At 41.5% G+C, this 22,041-nt stretch overlaps 3 protein-coding genes across 6 annotated transcripts in view; 2 read left to right on the forward strand and 1 right to left on the reverse strand.

Moving 5' to 3' along the window:
* The first annotated feature begins 1,049 nt into the window (after positions 1-1,049).
* LOC129700210 (mitochondrial import receptor subunit TOM20 homolog) lies at positions 1,050-11,876 on the forward strand. The gene is made up of 5 exons (XM_055640497.1): positions 1,050-1,233; positions 4,358-4,407; positions 8,257-8,338; positions 11,294-11,436; positions 11,677-11,876. Exons 1-5 carry the CDS (start codon positions 1,107-1,109, stop codon positions 11,728-11,730), a joined length of 456 nt encoding a protein of 151 aa, XP_055496472.1. The 5' UTR covers positions 1,050-1,106; the 3' UTR covers positions 11,731-11,876.
* On the reverse strand, positions 8,063-22,030 carry timm9 (translocase of inner mitochondrial membrane 9 homolog). 4 transcript variants are annotated; one of them, XM_055640499.1, is made up of 5 exons: positions 21,612-22,030; positions 18,594-18,668; positions 18,385-18,480; positions 12,009-12,164; positions 8,063-8,579 (listed from the first exon to the last, which is right to left on the reverse strand). In XM_055640499.1, the coding sequence occupies exons 2-4, from the start codon at positions 18,630-18,632 to the stop codon at positions 12,027-12,029; spliced, it is 273 nt and encodes a 90-aa protein (XP_055496474.1). In that variant the 5' UTR covers positions 18,633-18,668; positions 21,612-22,030; the 3' UTR covers positions 8,063-8,579; positions 12,009-12,026. The 4 variants fall into 4 exon arrangements, with proteins under 4 accessions (XP_055496474.1, XP_055496476.1, XP_055496473.1 ...); XM_055640501.1 differs by lacking the exon at positions 8,063-8,579 and having other exon boundaries at positions 11,603-12,164; positions 18,594-18,662; positions 21,612-22,019; XM_055640498.1 differs by lacking the exons at positions 8,063-8,579; positions 21,612-22,030 and adding an exon at positions 21,423-21,569 and having other exon boundaries at positions 11,603-12,164.
* kiaa0586 (KIAA0586 ortholog) overlaps positions 21,838-22,041 on the forward strand; it is a 378,726-nt gene continuing 378,522 nt past the window's right edge. Inside the window, exon 1 of the mRNA XM_055640495.1 lies at positions 21,838-21,963. The gene's annotated coding sequence lies outside the window, so the exon portion shown is untranslated. The remainder of the gene's footprint in view (positions 21,964-22,041) is intronic.

Genomic DNA, 22,041 nt, shown 5'->3' on the forward strand with positions numbered 1-22,041 from the left:
TCGCGTTTGCTCACTGCATTTCGTCAAGTAAGGCATTATTTGTGTTTTTTCTTGATTCCTTTGGAATCTAAAAATTCTCAGAAGAGATCAATCTGGCTGTAAATTTTTCTTCAGATGCGTTTTCATTTTGTAGGTAAAACCCCACGAGAACCATGGGCGATTTAAAAAAAATTACAGCCAGATTTATCACTTCTAAAACTTTTTAGATGCCAAATGAATCAAGAAAAAAACACAAATACTGCCTTACTGTTGATGAAATGCAGTGAGCAAACGGCCAATGTTCGCCAAGCACACTGGCTGTTGTCCCTTCAGCTCTTGTTTCTATCTACCGTCATTTCTCCTCACTTTTGGAATTCTGAAGTAGGCTAAATGTCTCACACGCTTATCTCGATTTCCATAATTATTTACAGCGCAAAAATTGACAATTTCAGCGGGTTTTAATGGGCCCGCTACGCTGGAAACGATGGTAAGTGCCTACCTGCAGTACATCGCGTGTAATCCATTTGGAGTAGCGTAGCAACAGTACGGGTCATGGGTCGTGACCCGACAGCCGTGAAACCTCCCTAATGAGATGTGAAAGATGATTAGGGAACACAACCTGCTGAAATAACTCAAGCAGCATCTCTGGAGATTCGATCGGCACTCTTCTTCAGGCCTGGAGAAAACGGTTCGGTTCTGGCCCGAAACGTCACCTTTCTTTCCTCCATAGCTGCTGCTTGACTCTCAAGAAGCGGATAGAATTGCAACTTTAATCGACATTTTGATAGCTACATGGATAGCGAATCTTTGATGGATCGGTCGGGTTAAGGGCAAATGCGGGCAACTGGGACCAGCCCAGTCTGCCAGGATGGGTCGCATGGCCTGTGTCTGTGCTGTACAACTTTATGACTGAGTCCAGTCGAGGTGCTCCTGTCGAGAGCAAAGATAGTAGAGGGTCGAGAGGGAGAGAAATGCCGGCATGACAGTCAGAAACAAAGATCTGCTCTAAGATCTTTGGTCAGAAAGATGGTAGGACTCCGGCTCTGCGGAGGCTGGGCCAGGGTGAAGGCGACGCCCTCCGGGTTATACTTCCGGGAGTCGGCGGGCGAGAACGGCGGCAGGTCGCAATGCCGCTGGTTGGGAGGACGGGGGCCATCGTGGCCGGGGTCTTCGGAGCGCTGTTCATCGGTTATTGCATATACTTTGACAGGAAAAGAAGAGCTGCTCCGGATTTCAAAATAAAACTGCGGGAAAGTAAGTGGTTTTGCATCACTGTTACCAGCGACACCTGGGTGTTTGGTGGAGGCTGCGGTGCACAAGGAGTGGACGGAGTTTCATGCTAATAGAAAATCAAATTAAATCATGGACGTCTACTGGGAATGCTGAGTGGGTCCGAGAGCTGTGGAACCGTGCAAGGAGGAACAGAGTCAATTAGCAACACCATTAACTCCAAAAACTTTCCCCACATCTAATTCAGTTCTGGTCATTCGTTTTTCATTACACTTTCTATTATTATGTCTTTTTAGTACTTCTATTTACATTTTGTTGGTTACCTTAATGCGTATCACATTGAGATGTATGTCAGAGTTGTATAAATGCAAGTTATTTATGGTTGACGTTCACTTACGCCAAACTACTATAGTACCAAATACCTGAAGAAAACGTAACCAAAAAAACTTGGGTAAATTAGTTTACCATCTTGGCAGCATGATATTGTTGGTTGACGTTCACTTACGCCAAACTACTATAGTAGCAAATACTTGAAGAAAGTGTAATTAAAATAGATTGGGTAAATTAGTTTACCATCTTGGCAGCATCATGTTGGCGTTATTTCCTCAAATCGCATATATACTTGCCTGTGTAGGAAGAATTGCAGATGCTGGTTTACACCGAAGATAGACACAAAATGTAGGGTCACCCCTGAAGGGTCTCGACCTGAAACGTCGCCCATTTCTGATATCCAGTGATGCTGCCTGTCCCGCTGAGTTACTTTAGCATTTTGTGTTTCTCTGTCTATTCGTGCTTGACGTTTTAGAGTAATATTGAGGGACTGGACCATTCTTAGAAGTGCCCATTTACATGTGTTTCACATGTAGAAATTAATTCAAAAGCATGAATAAAACTTGTTATAAACCAGGGTATGGTAGTGTGGCAGAAGTGGAAAAGGAGACGAAAGAATAGGAGTAACAGTTATTTATGGTTGCTTGAGCTAAAGGGATACTACAGTAACAGCTGCTGGCTACATGCCCGTCAATTGCTGGTTCCACGGGTAACCGGGTCAAATATATTATGAGAAGAGAATCTTAACTAATGGTTCATTTGATACTGACTTTAAAAAATGTTTAGTCAGGCAGTAATGGTGGTTCACCAAATTTTCCCCTCAGTTTCCCCCCCCCCTTCCAGCTCCTCAAAGTTGTTTGGCAGTCATTATAAGTATGCAAGAGTGGTAGACAATAACAGGTTGCAACACTAAATTTTTAGAAGTTTGCAAAACAATTAGTATTTGTTTTAAGTTTTGATTTGCCAACTATAGTACAGCCATTATGCAAACTTTGAGAACACGTCCTTGTTGGTATTCTGACGTCCTTATTTAATTAGCAGAAATAAATCAAGTTTCAAGGACAGAACATACATTTCTTTTAGCATTTTACAGCTGCTTTTATTTTGTTGAATTCATTGGGTAAGAAAAGAACTAAAACAGGTCACAGAAGTTTTGTAGGACTAGTGTTTTATGAATTTATTTGTTTCATATAATAGAAAGAAGTGTGACCTGATTTAAAAAAGTAAATATACATTTTTGTACAAAGCTAATGTAATATTGCAATTATCCAAGGTCTGTGATTTTTTTGTTACAGTTTACTATTTCAGATCTAAAGTGCATGTCAGAACAATGATAATAAATTAATAATTACTGATTCAGTATCAGGAAAGGTTACAAAAACTAAAGTGAGACTTGAACTATTTGTTATTTGACATTTAAGGCCCAGCTTTTTTTAAATCTTGGCTGTACATTAAACATTTTAATATATGTGCTTTTGGCTCTGATAAAGTGAAGTAAAACTGTATCAACTGTAATCAGACTAATGTGTTTAAGAACAAAGTGTATATATGGGTAGAGTGTATATAATCATTGTATCACAAGTAAACGTCTGCTTAAACTTTGAAGAACATTTGAAGTTTTAATTTAATTTAATTCAATTTAATTGTCATTTGGACCCCTTGAGGTCCAAACGAAATGCCGTTTCTGCAGCCATACATTACAAACAAATAGACCCAAGACACAACATAATTTACATTTTACATAAACATCCATCACATTGCTGTGATGGAAGGCCAAAAAAACTTATCTCTCCACTGCACTCTCCCCCCCCCCCCCCCCCCCCCATGTCAGAGTCAAAGTCAAAGCCCCCGGCTGGCGATGGCGATTGTCCCGCGGCCATTAAAGCCACGCCGGGTGGTGCGAGGTCGCACACCGGGTCTTGGTGTTAGAGCCCCCGGCGTGCGCTCGCAGAGTCCCGCGGCCATTCCAAGCCACGCCGGGCGGTGATGTCAGGCCCCGCTCCAGGAGCTCTTCAACCCCGCAACTCGGGCGGGAGAAGTCGCCGTTGCAGGAGCCCTGAAAAGCGGTCTCCCTCCAGGGACCCGCGGGCTCCCGGTGCTGCCGTCCGCTAGACCCGCAGTTGCAGCCTCCGAATCTCCGGAGGTCGGGCCGCAGCAGCAGCAGCGCTCCACCACCGCTCCACCCGCTCCGGACCCGGCCAGCTCCGCGACGGTGAGGTGAGTCGGCACCAGAGTCCCCGGTCTTCTCCTGTTGGAGGCCGCTCCACATTGCAGCCCCAACCGTGCAGGGAGAGATTTAAAAGTTACCCCCTCCCTCCCCCACACACACACACCAACACAAAATAACAAAAACTACATAAAAACATAGACAAAAATAATAAAAACGCGGACGGGCTGCAGAGGCCGCTGCTGATTGTGGTAATTTGAGTCACTACTGAGGCGAGTATTTTTTTAAATAATGACAAACGTGATTGTTTGAATGAGAAATACTTTATATACAAGATAAGTTAAATATTATATTGCTGCAACTGCTGTAATTATTCCTTGGGTAATTTTCTTTATATACTCAGAAGTGCATAAATGGTATTATCACTGACAGTGCGAAATTGGGACCATTTATACTCGTGAACAATTTATATTAAGACACTGTTGTTATCATTCATATAATCTGCAGTCCTGAGTCATCAGCGACATCGTATTTAAATGCTTTTACATTGACCTTATCTATGATCTGCTCCAAATTCCAAAATAGCATTTCATATTACAATGTTTACATTTATGTTTTTAAATAGCTGTACTCACTTAAAAAAAATTACAGGAAGAAGAAAACTGAAGCAACAGGATAAAGCAAATGAATGTATTGGCAAGGTAACATCCTCCTGTACCAGTGGCATTATCATAAATGCTTAACTGTTGAGATGTTGGCGTACATATAGACTGGGTTCAGTGCCTGGTTTCTGCTTAGTTTTCTGATCACACTTACATTCAGGGCCTTTGTAATTTCTGATTAGTTTTGTTGATCTGCTTTGGGGTGTGTGTTACATGAAATAACATTCCAGGAAATACATGGTGAGGACATGCTTGGGGTGAAATGTGGAGAGACAATAGCCTAACTACATTTAATACTCCACATTGATATATGAAGGATGATGATGAAGTAGTGTCCAAACAGATTGCTCGTTTGCAATTCCAAAAGTAACTCGGCAGATCGGGTGCATCTTTGGAGGACCTGGATAGATGATGTTTCCAGTTGCGATCCTTCTTCAGATTAATTGTAGAAGGGACAGATGGAAAAGGTAGGAGTGGAGCAAAGCCTGACTAATGATAGGTGAATGGAGGCATGGGGGATTTAACTGGCAGATAGCTGGACAACGACAAGAGATGAATAGCAGACAAAAGGAGAGGTGTGAAATGAAAAGCCAGAGGTAGGGATTTAGGTGTAAGAGGATGGAGGAGCCAGAATAATGTGTGCACAGCAGGAGCGGCACAGGATTGAGAGGGGGGGAAATTGGACAAGTCAATGTTCACACTGTTTGGTTGTATATTACCCAAGTGGAACACGAGGTGCTGTTCCTCTAGTTTGTCTGTGCCTTTACTCTGACAATGGAGGCCCAGGATAGAAAGGGCGGTATGGGAAAGATAGTTAAAATAGTAAGTAAGCAGGATGTCCAGCAGGCCTTGACGTATCGAGCATGTGTTTGGCAAAATGGTCGCCTAGACTATAATTGGTCTAACTGATGTAAAAAAGGCCACATCGGGAGTATTGAATGCAGTAAATGGGAGGTGCATGGAACCTCTGTTTCACCTGGAAAGGCTGTTGAGGTCACAGGATGGATCTGCGGGTTGAGGTATTGGAACTGTTGTTATATCTCCTGTGTTTGCAGTGGACTGTACCTGGGAAGGGGGCAGTTTGGGAGTGAGGATTATGAGTGAACCAAGGAGTTGCAGAAGGGGAGGTCTCTAAGTAAAGGAGTGAGGATAATAAGAAATGACTGGGGGGTGGGGTGGGGGGGAAATCATGTTAAAGGTGGCAGAAATGTCGGGGAATTATGTGTTGTGTGAGGAGGCTGATGAGAAGTTAGGACCAGGGCAACTCTATCCTTGTTCCGTCTGGAGGAAGGGGCTGCAAAGGCAAAACTGCGGGACATAGAGGAGACATGGGTGACGGATACATCTACAACAGCAGAGGGGAAACCTTGCTTACGAAAGAAAGAGTACATCTTGATGTCTTAAAATAGAATAGGGAGTGCAGCATAGGTTTACAAAGTTAATTCCTGGGATGGCAGGACTGTCAAATGCTGAGAGAATGGGGCGGCTAGGCTTGTATACTCTGGAATTTAGAAGGATGTGAGGGCATCTTATTGAAACATATAAGATTATAAAGGGTTTGGACACGTTAGAGGCAGGAAACATGTTCCTGATGTTGGGGGAGTCCAGAACCAGGGGCCACAGTTTAAGAATAAGGGGTAAGCCATTTAGAATGGAGATGAAACACTTTTTCACACAGTTGTATGTCTGTTGAATTCTGTGCCTCGGAGGGCGGTGGAGGCTGGTTCTCTGGATACTTTCAAGATAGGGCTCTTAAAGATAGCGGAGTCAGGGGATATGGAGAGAAGGCAGGAACGGGGTACTGATTGTGGATGATCAACCATGATCACATTGAATGGCGGTACTGGCTTGAAGGGCCGAATGGCCTACTCCAGCACCTTTGTCTATAATAGAACACCTCATCTTGGGAGCAGATGCGAAGGAGGAGAAATTGGGACTAGTGGGGTGACGTACTTGCAACAAATAGGGTGGGAGGTGTAGTCCAGATAACTGCGAATCAGTGGGTTTATAGTAAATATCAATAAATTGTCCTCCGTGATGGAGATAAAGATGGGGGAGAGAGGTGCCACTAATTGTGTACGTTGGTGTTGAAATTGTTGAAATCAATGAGTTTAGCACAGGTGCAGGAAGCAGCCCCAACACAGTCGTTGATGTAGCAGAGAAATAGTTGGGGATGGTGCGGGTATATGTTTGGAATAAGGTGTAACCAACAAAAAGGCAGTCATAGTTGGGGCCCATTGGCGTGCCCATGGCCACACTTTTAACGAAGGATGTAAGAAGAATCAAAAGAGAAGTTGTTGAGGATGAAGACAAAATCTGCTTGATGGAGGAGAGAGTAGAGGGGAACTGATAGGGTATCTGATAAAGGGGAAAAAAAACAAAGGGCCCCGAGATCCTCCTAGTGGAGAATGGACTCAATGTCCAAACAGAAGATGAGCCAATGGGGCCTGGGGTTTTAAAGCTGTTGAAGGGGTTGAAGGATAGACATGAGAAGGTGTACGAGAGCTCCTTTGGTCCTTGCCTTTCACCACACCATCCTCGGCAGCCAACACATCATTTAACAACATTTCCGCCACCTTCAATGTGACCCCACCACTAGTCACATCTTCCCTACCCATCCCTTTCTGAGACCCTTCAACAACTCCTTGGTTGACTCTTGCCTTCTCACTCAAACTGTCTCTTCCCCAGGTACTTTCTCCAGCAACTGCAGGGGACGTATCAGCCATTTCTCCTGCTATTCCACCTTCTTTTCCCCCTCCCCTTCTCTCTGGCTTCATATTTCACTCCCCTTATTTGACAGCTTTTTGTCTCCTTTTCACCTCTCGTATTTGTCTACTGATCTTCCAGTCAACCCCCCCCACCCCCCGACCTGTATCCACCTATCACTTGCAAGCCTTTGTCTTGCCCCCAATGCTTTCCGTGCTTTCTGCCCTGTCCTACAATCATCCAGAAGAAGGATCTCAACGAGAAAAGTCGCCTATCCATGTCCTCCAGAGAAGCTGCCTAACCCAGTGATTTACTCCTGTTTTTTTTTGTTAAAACCAGCATCTGCATTTCGTAGTGTTTCTGGCAAGACCTCAGTTGTTCCCTTCAGTCTCCACTAAATTCCATTCCATAGACACCGACTCTGTTTCTTTATCTGTTAAATGTCTGAAACCAAATCAAATTTTTCAACTTTGGTGTCATAGTTGAATATAGACTTGAGTCAGAAAATGTTTCTATACTGTCACTAAGAGCAGTGAATTCCATTTCATTGCATCCCATTGCGCAACAGCTGTTGAAATCATCCTCCAAGTTTTTTTAATACATTTGGACACGAGTATTCAAAAGTATCTTATTTATCTAAGCTTGTACTTCAAGTTAAAACTTCATGTCCCCCCTAACCTGGATCAGGTCTTGTTCAAATTTTGCTTCTGCGCTTCCATCTCAGTTTTTAAATTCTCATTCTTGTTTACAGTTCCCTCCAGGACTTTTTCTCTTTTTTCAATTTTATGATCCTTTGAAATAAATGTGATTTTCCAAGCTTGTTACTCCTTAATTTAGTTGTTCAACGTCTAATTCGCCAATCTGTGGAATTCCCTTTCTAAATATCTACAATTTCCTCCTCTTCAATATGTCATCTTTTGGTGGAACATCTATTCGTCTTATCTAATTTCACCTCTTATTTCTGGAATAATTTGTTGTGTTAAATGTGTAATGTGAAAACAAATTTTAATTTTAGTTAAATGCAACGTGACAAGATTCGATCAAACGTTATCACTACTGATGAATGTAAAAATATCATGTAAAAACAAGCTGATTCTTTATGTAACAACAATGCAATTTTCAAGTTTACAGTAAATATCAGAGTTCGGATGTATGTTTCTCAAAGTCATGTTGTAATTCCAGTTACCAGATTTAAAAGATGTTGAAGCAATACAGAAGTTTTTTCTTGAAGAAGTCCAGTTGGGAGAAGAATTATTGGCAAGAGGTAAACCTGGGGTATTATTGTTCATTATCTACTTTAACAATCAGACCACATTTTGCACCGATGAATCCAGTCCCATGAACATCTCACAACATTAAAACAACATTAAATCAGACCACTTGACTGCAACCCAACCATTGCCCAGAACTCCCTCCACCATCCATATACCATTTTCAAATTGTACTGTATGTTCTTAAGTGAAAATAAAAAGAATGCTGCAAACACTCCGCCATTTGGGCAATATCTGTGGGGGAAAAAAAGGATATCGCACTTCAGGTCAAAGACATTAGTTGTTTCCTTCCTACATTAACTCTGTTTCTCTTTCCACAAGCTGTATTACTTGCCGAAAGTTTCCAGTTTTTTTTAATATCAGATTCAGCATCTGCAATTTTACCACATTGAATACTGTATTTCACTGTTGAGTTCAATATGAAACTCGGGTCTTAAATATGAATAAAATAAACTGAGTGGTAGATTGTCAAATAACATGAAAAGGATATGTCTGTTAACAAATGAATATATAATTTGCAAGTCATAATGAGACAAAAAAAAAGTTAAGTATCCATTGCAGTTACCAAGATAAGCTAAAGATGGAATTAGATCAAAGCAAAAAAGCTTACCTTGTGCCAAAACAAAAACCCGGTACACTTGAGGATCGAGAAAGAATTTGGCAAAATAGGACAGAGGCTTCCAAAAGAAAATGAGAACTAGAATATGAGAATAGTTGGGCAAAAAACCTCGACAGCTTGTAGAAGTTTCCAGAGATCTTTAAAAAGGAAATGATTTGGCAAAATACAATGTCAGCCACTTTTAGATTTCGATAGGTGGCAGCTATAGAGATAGTGATGAATCTGACGAATCTTATAGAATTTTTCGAGGATGTAATTAGTAGAGTGGATAAGGGAGAACCAGTGGACGTGTTATATCTGGACTTTCAGAAGTCTTTCGACAAGGTCCCACATAAGAGATTAGTATGCAAACTTAAAGCACACGGTATTGGGGGTTCGGTATTGATGTGGATAGAGAACTGGCTGGTAGACAGGAAGCAAAGAGTAGGAGTAAATGGGTCCTTTTCAGAATGGCAGGCAGTGACTAGTGGGGTACCGCAAGGCTCAGTGCTGGGACCCCAGCTATTTACAATATATATTAATGATCTGGACGAGGGAATTGAATGCAACATCTCCAAGTTTGCGGATGACATGAAGCTGGGGGACAGTGTTAGCTGTGAGGAGGATGCTAGGAGGCTGCAAGGCGACTTGGATAGGTTGGGTGAGTGGGCAAATGCATTGCAGATGCAGTATAATGTGGATAAATGTGAGGTTATCCACTTTGGTGGCAAGAACAGGAAAGTAGACTGTTATCTGAATGGTGACCGATTAGGAAAAGGGGAGATGCAACGAGACCTGAGTGTCATGGTACACCAGTCATTGAAAGTAGGCATGCAGGTGCAGCAGGCAGTGAAGAAAGCGAATGGTATGTTAGCATTCATACAAAAGGATTTGAGTATAGGAGCAGGGAGGTTCTACTGCAGTTGTACAGGGCCTTGGTGAGACCACACCTGGAGTATAGTGTACAGTTTTGGACTCCTAATCTGAGGAAAGATATTCTTGCCATGGAGGCAGTACAGAGAAAGTTCACCATACTGATTCCTGGGATGGCAGGACTTTCATATTAAGAAAGACTGGATAGACTTGGCTTTTACTCACTAGAATTTAGAAGATTGAGGGGGGATCTTATAGAAACTTACAAAATTCTTAAGGGGTTGGACAGGCTAGATGCAGGAAGATTGTTCCCGATGTTGGGGAAGTCCAGAACACGGGGTCACAGTTTAACGATAAGGGGAAAGTCTTTTAGGACTGAGATGAGAAAAACATTTTTCACACAGTGGTGAATCTGTGGAATTCTCTGCCACAGAAGGTAGTTGAGGCCAGTTCATTGGCTATATTTAAGAGGGTTAGCTAAAGGGATCAGAGGGTATGAAGAGAAGGCAGATACAGGATACTGAGTTGGATGATCAGCCATGATCATATTGAATGGCGGTGCAGGCTCGATGGGCTAAATGGCCTACTCCTGCACCTATTTTCTATGTTTCTATGTTTACCAGTAATAAACTTCCAACATTTCATAGATTTTACTACACAATCGGGAAAAAAATGTAACTCCATTTCTTAAAGGAGTGGGAAAGAAAACAGAAATGGGTTAGCATGACATCAATAGGCAAAACAGCGGATCAGGCAGCATCTCTTGAGAAGGAATGGGTGATGTTTCTGGTCGAGATCCTTCTTCAGACTGTGTGACGTTTCAGACGGAAGAAGGGTCTCGAGCCAAAACGTCACCCATTCCTTCTCTCCAGAGATGCTGCCTGACCTGCTGAGTTACTCCAGAATTTTGTGTCCACCATCGATTTAAACCAGCATCTGTAGCTCTTTCCTACACATCAATAGGGAAAATACTGAAATCTAGTCTTGATATTTTCAAGAGCAAGTAAAAGCAGTATCCCTTGTATACTTGCCCATTTAATAAATCATATCAACAAAATGGCAAAAAGATTTATTTGCTCATTTGTGCAAGCATATACAAATTGAGCCAAGGAGCAGATAGATGATTAGAAGATTTTCCTCATGCAGTCATTGAAATTGAATCAAACAGATGTAATACTGTTCTGATATCGTTGACGGAAAAAAAACAAGGATGAGATTTGTTCTTCAAAGATATGCTACTTGACATCTAAGCTAGTTTCTTTGGAAATAAAATGATGCAGGTTACAGGATTATTGTACTAAAAGATAATTAGTCCTGTAACAAATCATTGAAATAGCTTGATTTAAAAAATAATTCCAGAATATTAGTGGTGACGGGAAGGCATATTTATTCCCGCAATTTGTCTGGTACTGGAACATTTATACTTTTGCTGGACAATGCCTGTATTCACCATACCATCGTTTTGCTGTTTTTTCAGGTGACTATGAGAAAGGAGTTGATCATTTAAGCAATGCAGTGTCAGTCTGTGGTCAGCCCCAGCAACTATTACAGGTTCTCCAGCAAACACTACCACACCAAGTGTTCCAAATGCTCATCCAAAGATTGCCAGCTGTTCGACAGGTGTGACAATACCCATTTCTTTTTCCATATCAATTCAATCATTTTCTTAAATGATTGAATAATTTTTACTTCAAATTAAACTTTTCATGGTTTCAATAATGACCTGAGTCAATGTAAATGTTAATCTTGCTACTGTTTGCCAGTGAAGTAATTATTGCAATGCACATTGATTGTTTTGACTTTAATGATTTAAAGACGTCTGACAATAGTATTTCTAATAATTTCTTTCCCACCTTTCAGCGTTTCCTTGCAGGAATGAACATACAGAATTTGGTAGATGACGACGTTGAATAAAATGTTTACGCTTTCTTCGGCTCCAACAAAGTTTATTCCATCATCGTAAACTCTAACCTCTGATTTAATGTTGAATCGAGTTTACAAACTAATTCTAAAACTGTACCAATCACTTTCAAAATAAAACAGAAGGCTTGGTCCATCAATGTATTGTATTCCTGTTTCCATCTACCTTCACTTGATTATAACGTTCATTTTGCTTGACGCCAGCATTCTGGACATTATAAATGCGGCCATTCTTCTATTCATGCAAGTGACTTGCACCATTTATACCCTACCTCTCAAATGGTCCTTTGTTACATACGAGGTTGGCTAATTAGTCCTGCTTTTGCTGCTAATGCTTCATTTTGTTGAATATGGTACTCTTGGAACCGCATAGATATTCTTTGGGTCATCTTCAAATATTTCTGAAGGCAGTGTTCTGAACAAGTCATCTGTGTTTAAAAATATATATAATTAGATTGAATATTGCTAACAAAAATAAAGTTCTCACATATTGTGTTCTACAGTATATATTGATAATGTGAAAGCAAAATCACAAATTTTCAAGATAATATGTGCAAATAGTATGTTTTTGGAATGTGAGAGTCAGTGGCAAGACAAGGATTTATTGTCCATCTGTAAGTGGCCTTAAATGGGTGCTGCCACTTTGAACTGGGACTGCTGGACGGTTATCCGGAATATAGACTCCATATCAATGAAGAAACTGCACCACATTTCCAGGTCAGGATTATGCATGACTGGGAGGGCAATGGATTTGGAAAGTACTACAGGAGTAACCTCTAAGTGATTGTAGTGCAATTTGCAGATGCACATTGCACCTACGATCTGCAGGTGCTGTAGGGGATGAATGTTTAGGAAGGTGAAGGGGGTATCAAAGGAGAAGTTTGCTTTGTGTTGGATGCTATCCAGCTTTGAGATTTATTGGAGCTGTATTTTTCCAGGCATGTGGTGTGTACTCCATCGCACTCCTGAATATTAGATGGCGGAAATGCTTGGGGATGGTAGAAAGTGAGTCACTTGTTGCACAGTACCCAGCCTTTGACCTGGTCTTTTATCCACAATGTTTGTGCAGTGGGCCCAATTGAGTTTCTGATCAACAGCAACTCAATTTTGTTGATGGTGGAGGAACTGTGTGTAATGCTGTTGAATGTCACAGGCAAGGTCCAGACTCATTTGATCTGGATAACCAGAGGCATAGATAGGGCTTTAAACTACAAGGTTTGGGGGGGGGGGGGGGGGGGGGGGGGGGGGGGGGGGGGGGGGGGGGGGGGGGGGAAGGAGGAATGGGTTCAACATATTGTAACTATATGGATGAGGTTAAAGGAAGAATACAGGAGTCGCCAGATAAGTAATAGTACAGAATGTTTGGAGAGGGGTGGTGAAAACTGACCAAAAAGTGTTATTTGTGTGCATGTGGTATACAGACCCAGGTGGATGAGCTTATCGTGCAGTCAGAAATTGGTACATACAAAATTGTGGGCATCACGGACACTTGGCTGAAAGAGGATAAGAGCTGGGAACTGAACATCCAAGGTTACACATCCTATCGTAAAGACAGGCAGGTGGGCAGAGGGGCTGGTAAGGAATTAAATTCAATCCTTAGCAAGAGATGATAGGATCAGAAGATGTAGAATCCTTTTGGGTAGAGTTAAGAAACTGCAAAAGTAAAAAAGACCATGATGGGAGTTGTGTACAGGCCTTTGAACAGCAGCCAGGATGTAGGAAACAAACATCAGGAGATCGATTCGGCATATAACAAAGGCAATGTTGATGTGCTTATGGGGGGTTTCAATATACAGATCGATTGGGGGAAAAACAAGTGGGTACTGGATCTCAAAATGAAGAATTTGTAGTGCTTAAGAGGTGGCTTCTTTGTGCAGCTTGTAGTTGAGCCTACTAGGGAAACTGCAATTCCGGATTTAGTGTGTAATGAACAGGATTTGACTTGGGAATTTGAGGTAAAGGAACCCCCCTGAAGGTAGTGGACATAATATGATAAAAATGAAACGTGCATTTTGAGAGGGACAAAATGAAATCAGATGTGCTCGTATCACTGCTTATAGGTAATAAAGAGGCATGACGGAGGAACTGGCTAAAGTTGATTGGAAAGGGTCTCTAGCAGAAATGATGATGGAGCAGCAACGGCCGGAGTTTCTGGGAGTAATTCATTAGATTGAGGATCTTTTCATACCAAATAGGAAGAAAGATTCTAAAGGGAGAATGAGGTGACCACAGCTGACAAAGGAAGTTAAAGACAACAAAGAGAAGGCATATAATGCAAAGATGAGTGGGAAACTAAAGGACTGTGAAGCTATTAAAAACCAATAGAAGGAAACTAAAAAGGCAATATCAAAAGTTTATTCAGATACATAAAGAGTAAAAGAGAGGCAACAGTGGACATTGGACCATTGGAAAATGACGCTGAAGAAGTTGTAATGGGGAATAAAGATTAATCGAATATTTCTTTTGTGTCAGTCTTCACAGCTGAAGATACCAGCAGTGTCAGATATTCAAGAATCAAAGGGCAGAAGTTAGTGGAGTTGCTATTACTAAGGAGAAGGTGCTTGGGAAGCTGAAAGGTCTGAAGGTGAATAAGTCACCAAGACTAGATGACTACACCCCAGGGTTCTGAAAGAGGTAGCTTTAGAGATTGTGGGGGCATTAGTAGTGATCTTTCAAGAATCATTAGTTAGGAATGCCTCCAGAGGACTGAACATTTGCAAATGTTACTCCACTGTTCAAGGAGTGAGGCAAAAGAGGAGCTTGTTAGCCTGACTAAAGTGATTGGTAAGATTTTAGTTGATTATTAAGCACGAGGTTTCTGACAAATCTGTTGGAATTCTTTGAGGCAGTAAATAGGATAGACAGGAGAGTCAGTGAATGATTTTTTTTAACGTGGATTTACAGATGTCCTTTAAGGTGTTATATGCACGTGAGGTTGTTACACCAAATAAGAATACATGGGGTGAGGGCACGGAGGAATCTCATTGAAACATACTGAATACTGAAAGGCCCAGACAGAGTGGATATGGAGGTACTAGCATAACATTTAGACAGATTCATGGATGGGATATGCTTAGAGGGTAATGGGCCAAGCTTGGGCCGAATGGGACTAGTGTCGATGGGGCATGTTGGTTGGCGTGTGCGAGTTGTGCCAAAGGGCTTGTTTCCATGATGAATGATTCGATGGCGATGCTTCCACTCGGGAGAGTCTAGGACTAGAGGTCAGAACCTCAGAATGAGAAGATGTACCTTTAGAAAGGAGATGAGGGAGGTGAATCTGTGGGATTTGTCGTCAAAAATGGCTGTAGGGGTCAAGTCATTTGGTATTTTTAAATCAAATATTGACAGGATTAGTAAGGGGTTCAAAGGTTATGGGAAGAAGGCAGGAGAATGGGTTGAGAGGGAAAGATAGATCAGCTATGATTGAATGGCGGACTAGATTCGATGGGTTGACTGGCCTAATTTTGCTTATATGATTTATAGAAACATAGAAAATAGGTTCAGGAGTAGGCCATTCGGCCCTTCGAGCCTGCACCGCCATTCAATATGATCATGGCTGATCATCCAACTCAGTATCCTGTACCTGCCTTCTCTCCATACCCCCTGATCCCTTTAGCCACAAGGGCCACATCTAACTCCCTCTTAAATATAGCCAATGAACTGGCCTCAACTACTTTCTGTGGCAGAGAATTCCACAGATTCACCACTCTCTGTGGAGAAAAAAAAATTATCATCTTGGTCCTAAAAGACTTCCCCCTTAACCTTAAACTGTGACCCCTTGTTCTGGACTTCCCCAACATCGGGAACCATCTTCTTGCATCTAGCCTGTCCAACCCCTTAAGAATTTTGAGCTCCTTTGGAAATTATATTTGCCTGCTACTGTTTGGCCTGAATGTTGTTTTGATCTAGGTCTGGCTCATTTGCTGATTACTTGAATATTGTGCAATGAACCTCCCCTCCTGTGACCTTATGATGAAGCTGCTGAAGATGAGTAGCTCAGAACACTCCCTAATTAAAACCTCAGCAATGTTCTGGGGCTGAGATGATTAGTCTCCAACAATCACACCCATCTTACTCTATGAAACCAAGCAGTGAAGTGTTCTCTCCTGATGGCCATTGACTTTTGTTTTACCATGGCTCCTGGATACCATCTTGGACAAATACTGCCTAGATATGATGGGCAGTCACTCTGCCCTCTGGATTCAGCTCTTGGTCCTTGTTTGTGATGAGCTAAGGTGCTGAGTGGTCTTGACAAAACCTAAACTGACAGTTTATTGACAGCAACAGACGATCACACATTCACTCACTTTCCCGATGATTATAAGTAGAGTATTGAATTTGTCTGGCTTCAGTGAACACGGGGGATGGGGAGGGGGAAGAATATCTTTATTTCTTTGTTACCAAAAGACCTGACTCTTCCAGCCTCCCTCATTCTATCCCACATTAACACGGGATTATTCAAGATCTCCTTATTGTCGTCCAGTTTGGGCTTTCATTAATTTATTCATGAATATGAGGGTTGTTAGCTGGTCCCTGATTACACATGAAATGAATGGCTTGATACACTATTTCAGGGTGTTGCCGGAATCAACATTATTCGGAGTCTTGTCACCAATAGGACAAATTAAGACAAAATGGCAGACATAATTTCTCGAACTATAATTGTGAAAAACAATGGGATTTTAACGACAGTCTGAGTTTCATAGTAATTATAGACATTTTAATTACTTTCAGAAATCACAAAGTGGATCAATTACAATTGGATTACTGAATGTTTAATACGGTTTCTCATACGTCCCTTATGTTTGTGACAAAGACCCATCATTTATTTATTTGCCTCTGCACTGCACAATTTGAGATTTGTAATAGCAAATAATCACATGTGGTTAAAGTGCATTGTCAGATTTTATTAAAGGCCATTTTTATACATTTTGGTTTCACACACGTAGAAATGACAGCTGTATCTATGCCTATAATTCAGGGCACCATAACGTTTGGGACACATGGCTTCACAGATGTTTGTAATAGCTCAGGTGTGTTTAATTGCCTCCTTAATGCAGGTATAAGAGAGCTCTCAGCACCTAGTCTTTCCTCCAGCCTTTCCATCACCGTTGGAAACTTTAATTGCTGTTTGTTAACATGAGGACCAAAAATAGTGCCAATGAAAGTCAAATAAGCTAAATAAGGACTGAGAAACAAGAATAAAAATGTTAGAGACATCAGCCAAACCTTAGGCTTACCAAAATCAACTGTTTGGAACATCATTAAGAAAGAGAGCACTGGTGAGCTTACTAATTGCAGAGGGACTGACAGGCCAAGGAAGACCTCCACAGCTGAAGAATTCTCTCAATAATAAAGAAAAATCCCCAAACACCTGTCCGATAGATCAGAAACACTCTTAGGAATCAGGTGTGGATTTGTCAATGACCACTGTTCGCAGAAGACTTCATGAACAGAAATACTGCAAGATGCAAACCACTGGTTAGCTGCAAACATAGGATGGCCAGGTTACAGTTTGCCAAGAAATAATTAAAAGAGCAAGCACAGTGCTGGAAAAAGGTCTCGAGGACAGATGAGACGAAGATTAACTTATATCAGAGTGATGGCAAGAGCAAAGTATGGAGGAGAGAAGGAACTGCCCAAGATCCAAAGCATACCACCTCATCTGTGAAACACGGTGGTGGGGGTGTTATAGCCTGGGCATGTTTGGCTGTTGAAGGTACTGGCTCATTTATCTTCATTGATGATACAACTGCTGATGGTAGCGGCATAATGAATTCTGAAGTGTATAGACACATCCTTTCTGCTCAAGTTCAAACAAATGCCAAAAAACTAATTGACCGTTGGTTCACTCTACAGCAAGACAATGATCCCAAACATACTGCTAAAGCAACAAAGGAGTTTTTCAAAGCTTAAAAAAATGGTGAATCCTGGAGTGGCCAAGTCAATTACCCGATCTGAACCCAATTGAGCATGCCTTTTATATGCTGAAGAGAAAACTGAAAGGTACTAGTCCCCAGAACAAGCATAAGCTAAAGATGGCTGCAATACAGGCCTGGCAGAGCATCACCGGAGAAGACACCCAGCAACTGGTGATGTCCATGAATCGCAGACTTCAAGCATTCATTGCATGCAAAGGATATGCACCAAAATACTAAACATGACCACTTTCATTTGCATGACATGGCTGTGTCCCAAACATTATGGAGCCCTGAAATGGGGGGGGGACTATGTATAAACACTGCTGTAATTTCTACATGGTGAAACCAAAATGTATAAAAATGACCTTTATGAAAAACTGACAATGTGCACTTTAACCACATGTGATTTTTCTATTACAAACCTCAAATTGTGGAGTAGAGAGGCAAATAAATAAATGATGGAGGATACTGTATGTTGAGATAAATCATTGGATAGCATTACATTTGGGATTTTGAAAATTAAAACAAAACTTTCTCAGTTATTGTATGAAAGAATGCAGGTGAAACAAATATAAGTGTTTACATATAGCGATGCTTGTATTGAATACAAAAATGAATTTCATTGTACCGTGCTACGCATGATAAAAAAGTACTATTGAAGCAGTTACAATGAGTAATGCTTGGGATTGCTTAAACCATTCAAATAATAAATCAGTAAAATATATACCTCTTCTGCTTTCACATCTCTGGTTGTGAAATCCTTTACACAGTCCATAAAACAGTGCTCTGTAAGTTTGTTATATGTGCCCAGAAATTCTTTAAACTGCAGGTGGATGGAAGAGAAAAATAATCACATTAAATCCCATATTGGCTTAATTGGAAACAGAAATGCATCAATTCACTTCCAGTGTCAAGCAAACATTAAATGAAAATTACCTGTTTTATCTGGTCTGTTTCTGATATTTGTGCTGCCATTACTATGTTTTTTGGCCTTGGGAAAGATTACTGTATCTGGCAACAAAACAATTCAGTATACATTAGAATTGAAAAAAGATCTTAAATCTGTGTATAGCCTTGGAGAATTATGTTGTCTAATCATGTTACTTAAATGACGGAGAGACCAGAGAAGGTGCATATAAGGTTCAAAGAATACCAACATGGAGGTTATATTTCAAGGAAAAATAAACATGTTGAATCCCTTTTCTCAGAGATGACAGAAGTCTTTAGGTTTCTGTGTTTTAAAAGTTCTCCCTTAATACTTGCTTCAAAATAAAAGTGTCTAGTTATTCAATTTCTCTTCATAGGCTTCACTCCAACAGGGTTACTACCAGTTTGTCTCTTGCAATTCAATCACAAGAGACACCAAACCAAGAAAGCTCCTATCTCAGAATTTTAGAATATTATTTAAAAAAAATAGAACATGAGAAAGGGGGAAGATAAATGGAAAGATGGCAGAGTAGTTAAATGGTAGAGCTGTCCATCGAAGTGAAGAACACCTGAGAAAGTTGCACAAAAAAGCTGGAGAAACTCAGCGGGTGCAGCAGCATCTATGGAGCGAAGGAAATAGGCAACGTTTCGGGCCGAAACCCTTCTTCAGACCCTCTGAAACCTGAGAAAGTTGATTGGTCAAGTATGAGAACAAAGGGGAAGAAAAAGTAAAAGCATCAAATAAGGATAAAAAGGCAGCAATGTTTGAGAGATCTGTTTTAAAAAAAAAATAAGTCTTTGCACTTAACAGTTTATGTTTTGAGGGAATTTCCTACACTGAGCAGCAATCTATTCCTTCCTTCCCTCCTACAACCACCAGCATTCTTATTCCAAATTACTAGAAACTAAGGATAAACAGTGAGAGAAATTACTTAAAATCTTTGGAGCAAAATCAAAGGCAAACGACCAATCCGAGTGAGAAAGAAGGAACAAAAGACAATTGTATGGCCAATTATTTATTACCAGAACAGTGGCGTTTAAATAAATCAAATATGCTTTATACGCAACTTTGTTTTTCATGTGGATCAGATTGACAATTCAAAGGACCAAAGGTGAAATATTGTAACCACATTCTTAAATTCAGCCAGGCAAATTAGGTAAAATAGGCCACAAGATGAAGGATAATTTGGCCATTAAGCCCATCAAGTCTGCGCCACCATTCAATCACGACACATCTAATTATCCCTCTCAACCTCATTCTCCTGCCTTCTCCGTATAACCTTTGATGTCCGTCCCAATTAAGAACCTATCAATCTCTGCTTTAAGAATACTCATTGTCTTAGCCTCCACAACTGTCTGTGGCAATGAATTCCACAGATTCACCATCCTTCGGCAAATGAAACAACTCCTCATCTCAACTTTGAAGGTATGCCCTTTTCTTCTGAGGCTGGGTCCTCTACTTCTTGACTCTCCCATTACTGGAAAATGCTGTCCATGATAGACGGGGAGAGGCAAGACAGAGGTTCACATGTACCTCCTCTAACCTCCTATTAATTTAACAAATGGGGGTAATAAAGAACCCTCTAATTTCATGTACAGGATGATATTTTTTGTTGCCCTTAGCCTGGTCCATGTAATCTAAATGAGAAATAGCGGGTTTGGAAAGAGACGGGCAAGGTAATAGCATAGGAATGAAACATGGGATATCAAATACTTTATTCTAGAACTAGTACTTTATACTCTGACTTTATTTCTTGATCGCAGGAGGCTGAGGAGTGTAAAATCATGACCGGAATAGATAGGATGAATTTGCAGTCCCTTTCTCAGGATGGAAAAAAAATCAAGAACAAGAGGAGCAACTTTTTTGGGGGGATTATGAAACGAGTTGCAGTTGAGGCTGGTTAAATATAATTTAAAAGAGGTTTGGAGGAATATGGGCCAATTGGACTTCCTTAGATAGGGCGTCCTGCTCGGCATAAGTGAGTTGGGCTGAGGGACCTGTTTCCGTGTTGTATATCACTCTAAATAGTACCTTTGAATCAAGGGAAGGTCTGTCTTGAGAAGTGATCATTGTGCAATATTTGAAAATGGAAATCATTTATCTAATACAAATCCTAGTGCGATGGAAAACTAAACACAATCATAATTGATTGGTTGGAAAAAGCACGAGAACTAAAACGTGTTAACCTGTCCTTGCAGAAGGAAACTTGTTTGTTCTCGTTGCTCTTTTGTTGGCACATATGACAACTAAACACTCTTGACTTTACAAAAGTTGGCATTCAACGTTTAAAGTAGGGAAACACAAGGAACAACAAACAACAAATTGCTGGAAGAACTCAGTAAAGGCAACATCAGAGTGGGCAGATGACTTTTTGAGTCATGATCCTTCTTTGGACATTGTCACCTGTCCATTTCCCTCTACAGATGTTGTCAGACCTCTTTAGTTCCTCCAGCACTTTGTATTTTGCTCAATGTAGGAAATTATTTGAAGCGACTTGCGGAAATTTGCGACTTCCGACTGGAGATCTCATCTGCCTGCACGTGATCCATATCCTGCATTTCTGTGTACCTATCCAAAGGCGCCTCCAATGCCACTGTGATCTTTGGTCTTATCTGTCTCCACTACCACGTCTGGCAGCTGGTTTCAGGTATCCACCACTTTGCACCAAAAACACTCACCCTGCACATCTACTTTAAAATGTACCCCTCTCGCATTAAACCTATGCCCTCTAAGCTTTGACATTCGCACCATCCTACTGCCGGAGGAGAAAAACGGTGCAAAGTCGAAATACACGTGGAAGGGCAAAGACAAGCTGAGCATTTCATCAGGAGCCGCACCTTCCACGGTCACAAACCCGATGGAAGCGGCTCGCTCGCCAGTCCAAATCCCGCACACGCCATGAGCACGGGGGCTTTGCTTCGTCCTGTCCCCCACCCCACCACCACAGGGACCTTCTGTCAGCGGCCGAGCCTGCCGCGCCCCCAGTGAACCGCGTTCACCACATCGCCGCCACCGCCATGACTTACCGGCGCCCCTGATCCAGCCGCAAACACTGATCTCTCGCTCGCACATTCACCACCACAGATCACTGGAATAAAGTAGTCTCATTTCATGCAGACATTTGACAGTAATTTTTTGGGGGGGGGAGATTTCTGCTAACAGTTCTTCGGTTAAGGCTTTTTTTTTTAAAGAATAGAATAACCGATGGATGATAGAAAGTTATCTTTGAGTCGGCGAGCAGCTTTACGTTCAGCGCGGGGACCCGGATGCGGCGCCAGTCTTTATTTCTTTTGAATGTAATGTTATTCTTAACCCCAAAGCGGTGTAAAAACCAGACAGCGGCTTCTAACACACTGCAGTTCCCCGCGGTCCGCTGAGGTGAGGCGGCGCCCCGAGTTGCCCGGGAAACTTCCCCTGGAGCGCGCGCGCGCTGCAAACGGCCGACGGGGCAGCGAG

This window comes from Leucoraja erinacea, chromosome 9 (genome assembly GCF_028641065.1).
Source record: "Leucoraja erinacea ecotype New England chromosome 9, Leri_hhj_1, whole genome shotgun sequence".
Classification (NCBI taxonomy): domain Eukaryota; kingdom Metazoa; phylum Chordata; class Chondrichthyes; order Rajiformes; family Rajidae; genus Leucoraja; species Leucoraja erinaceus.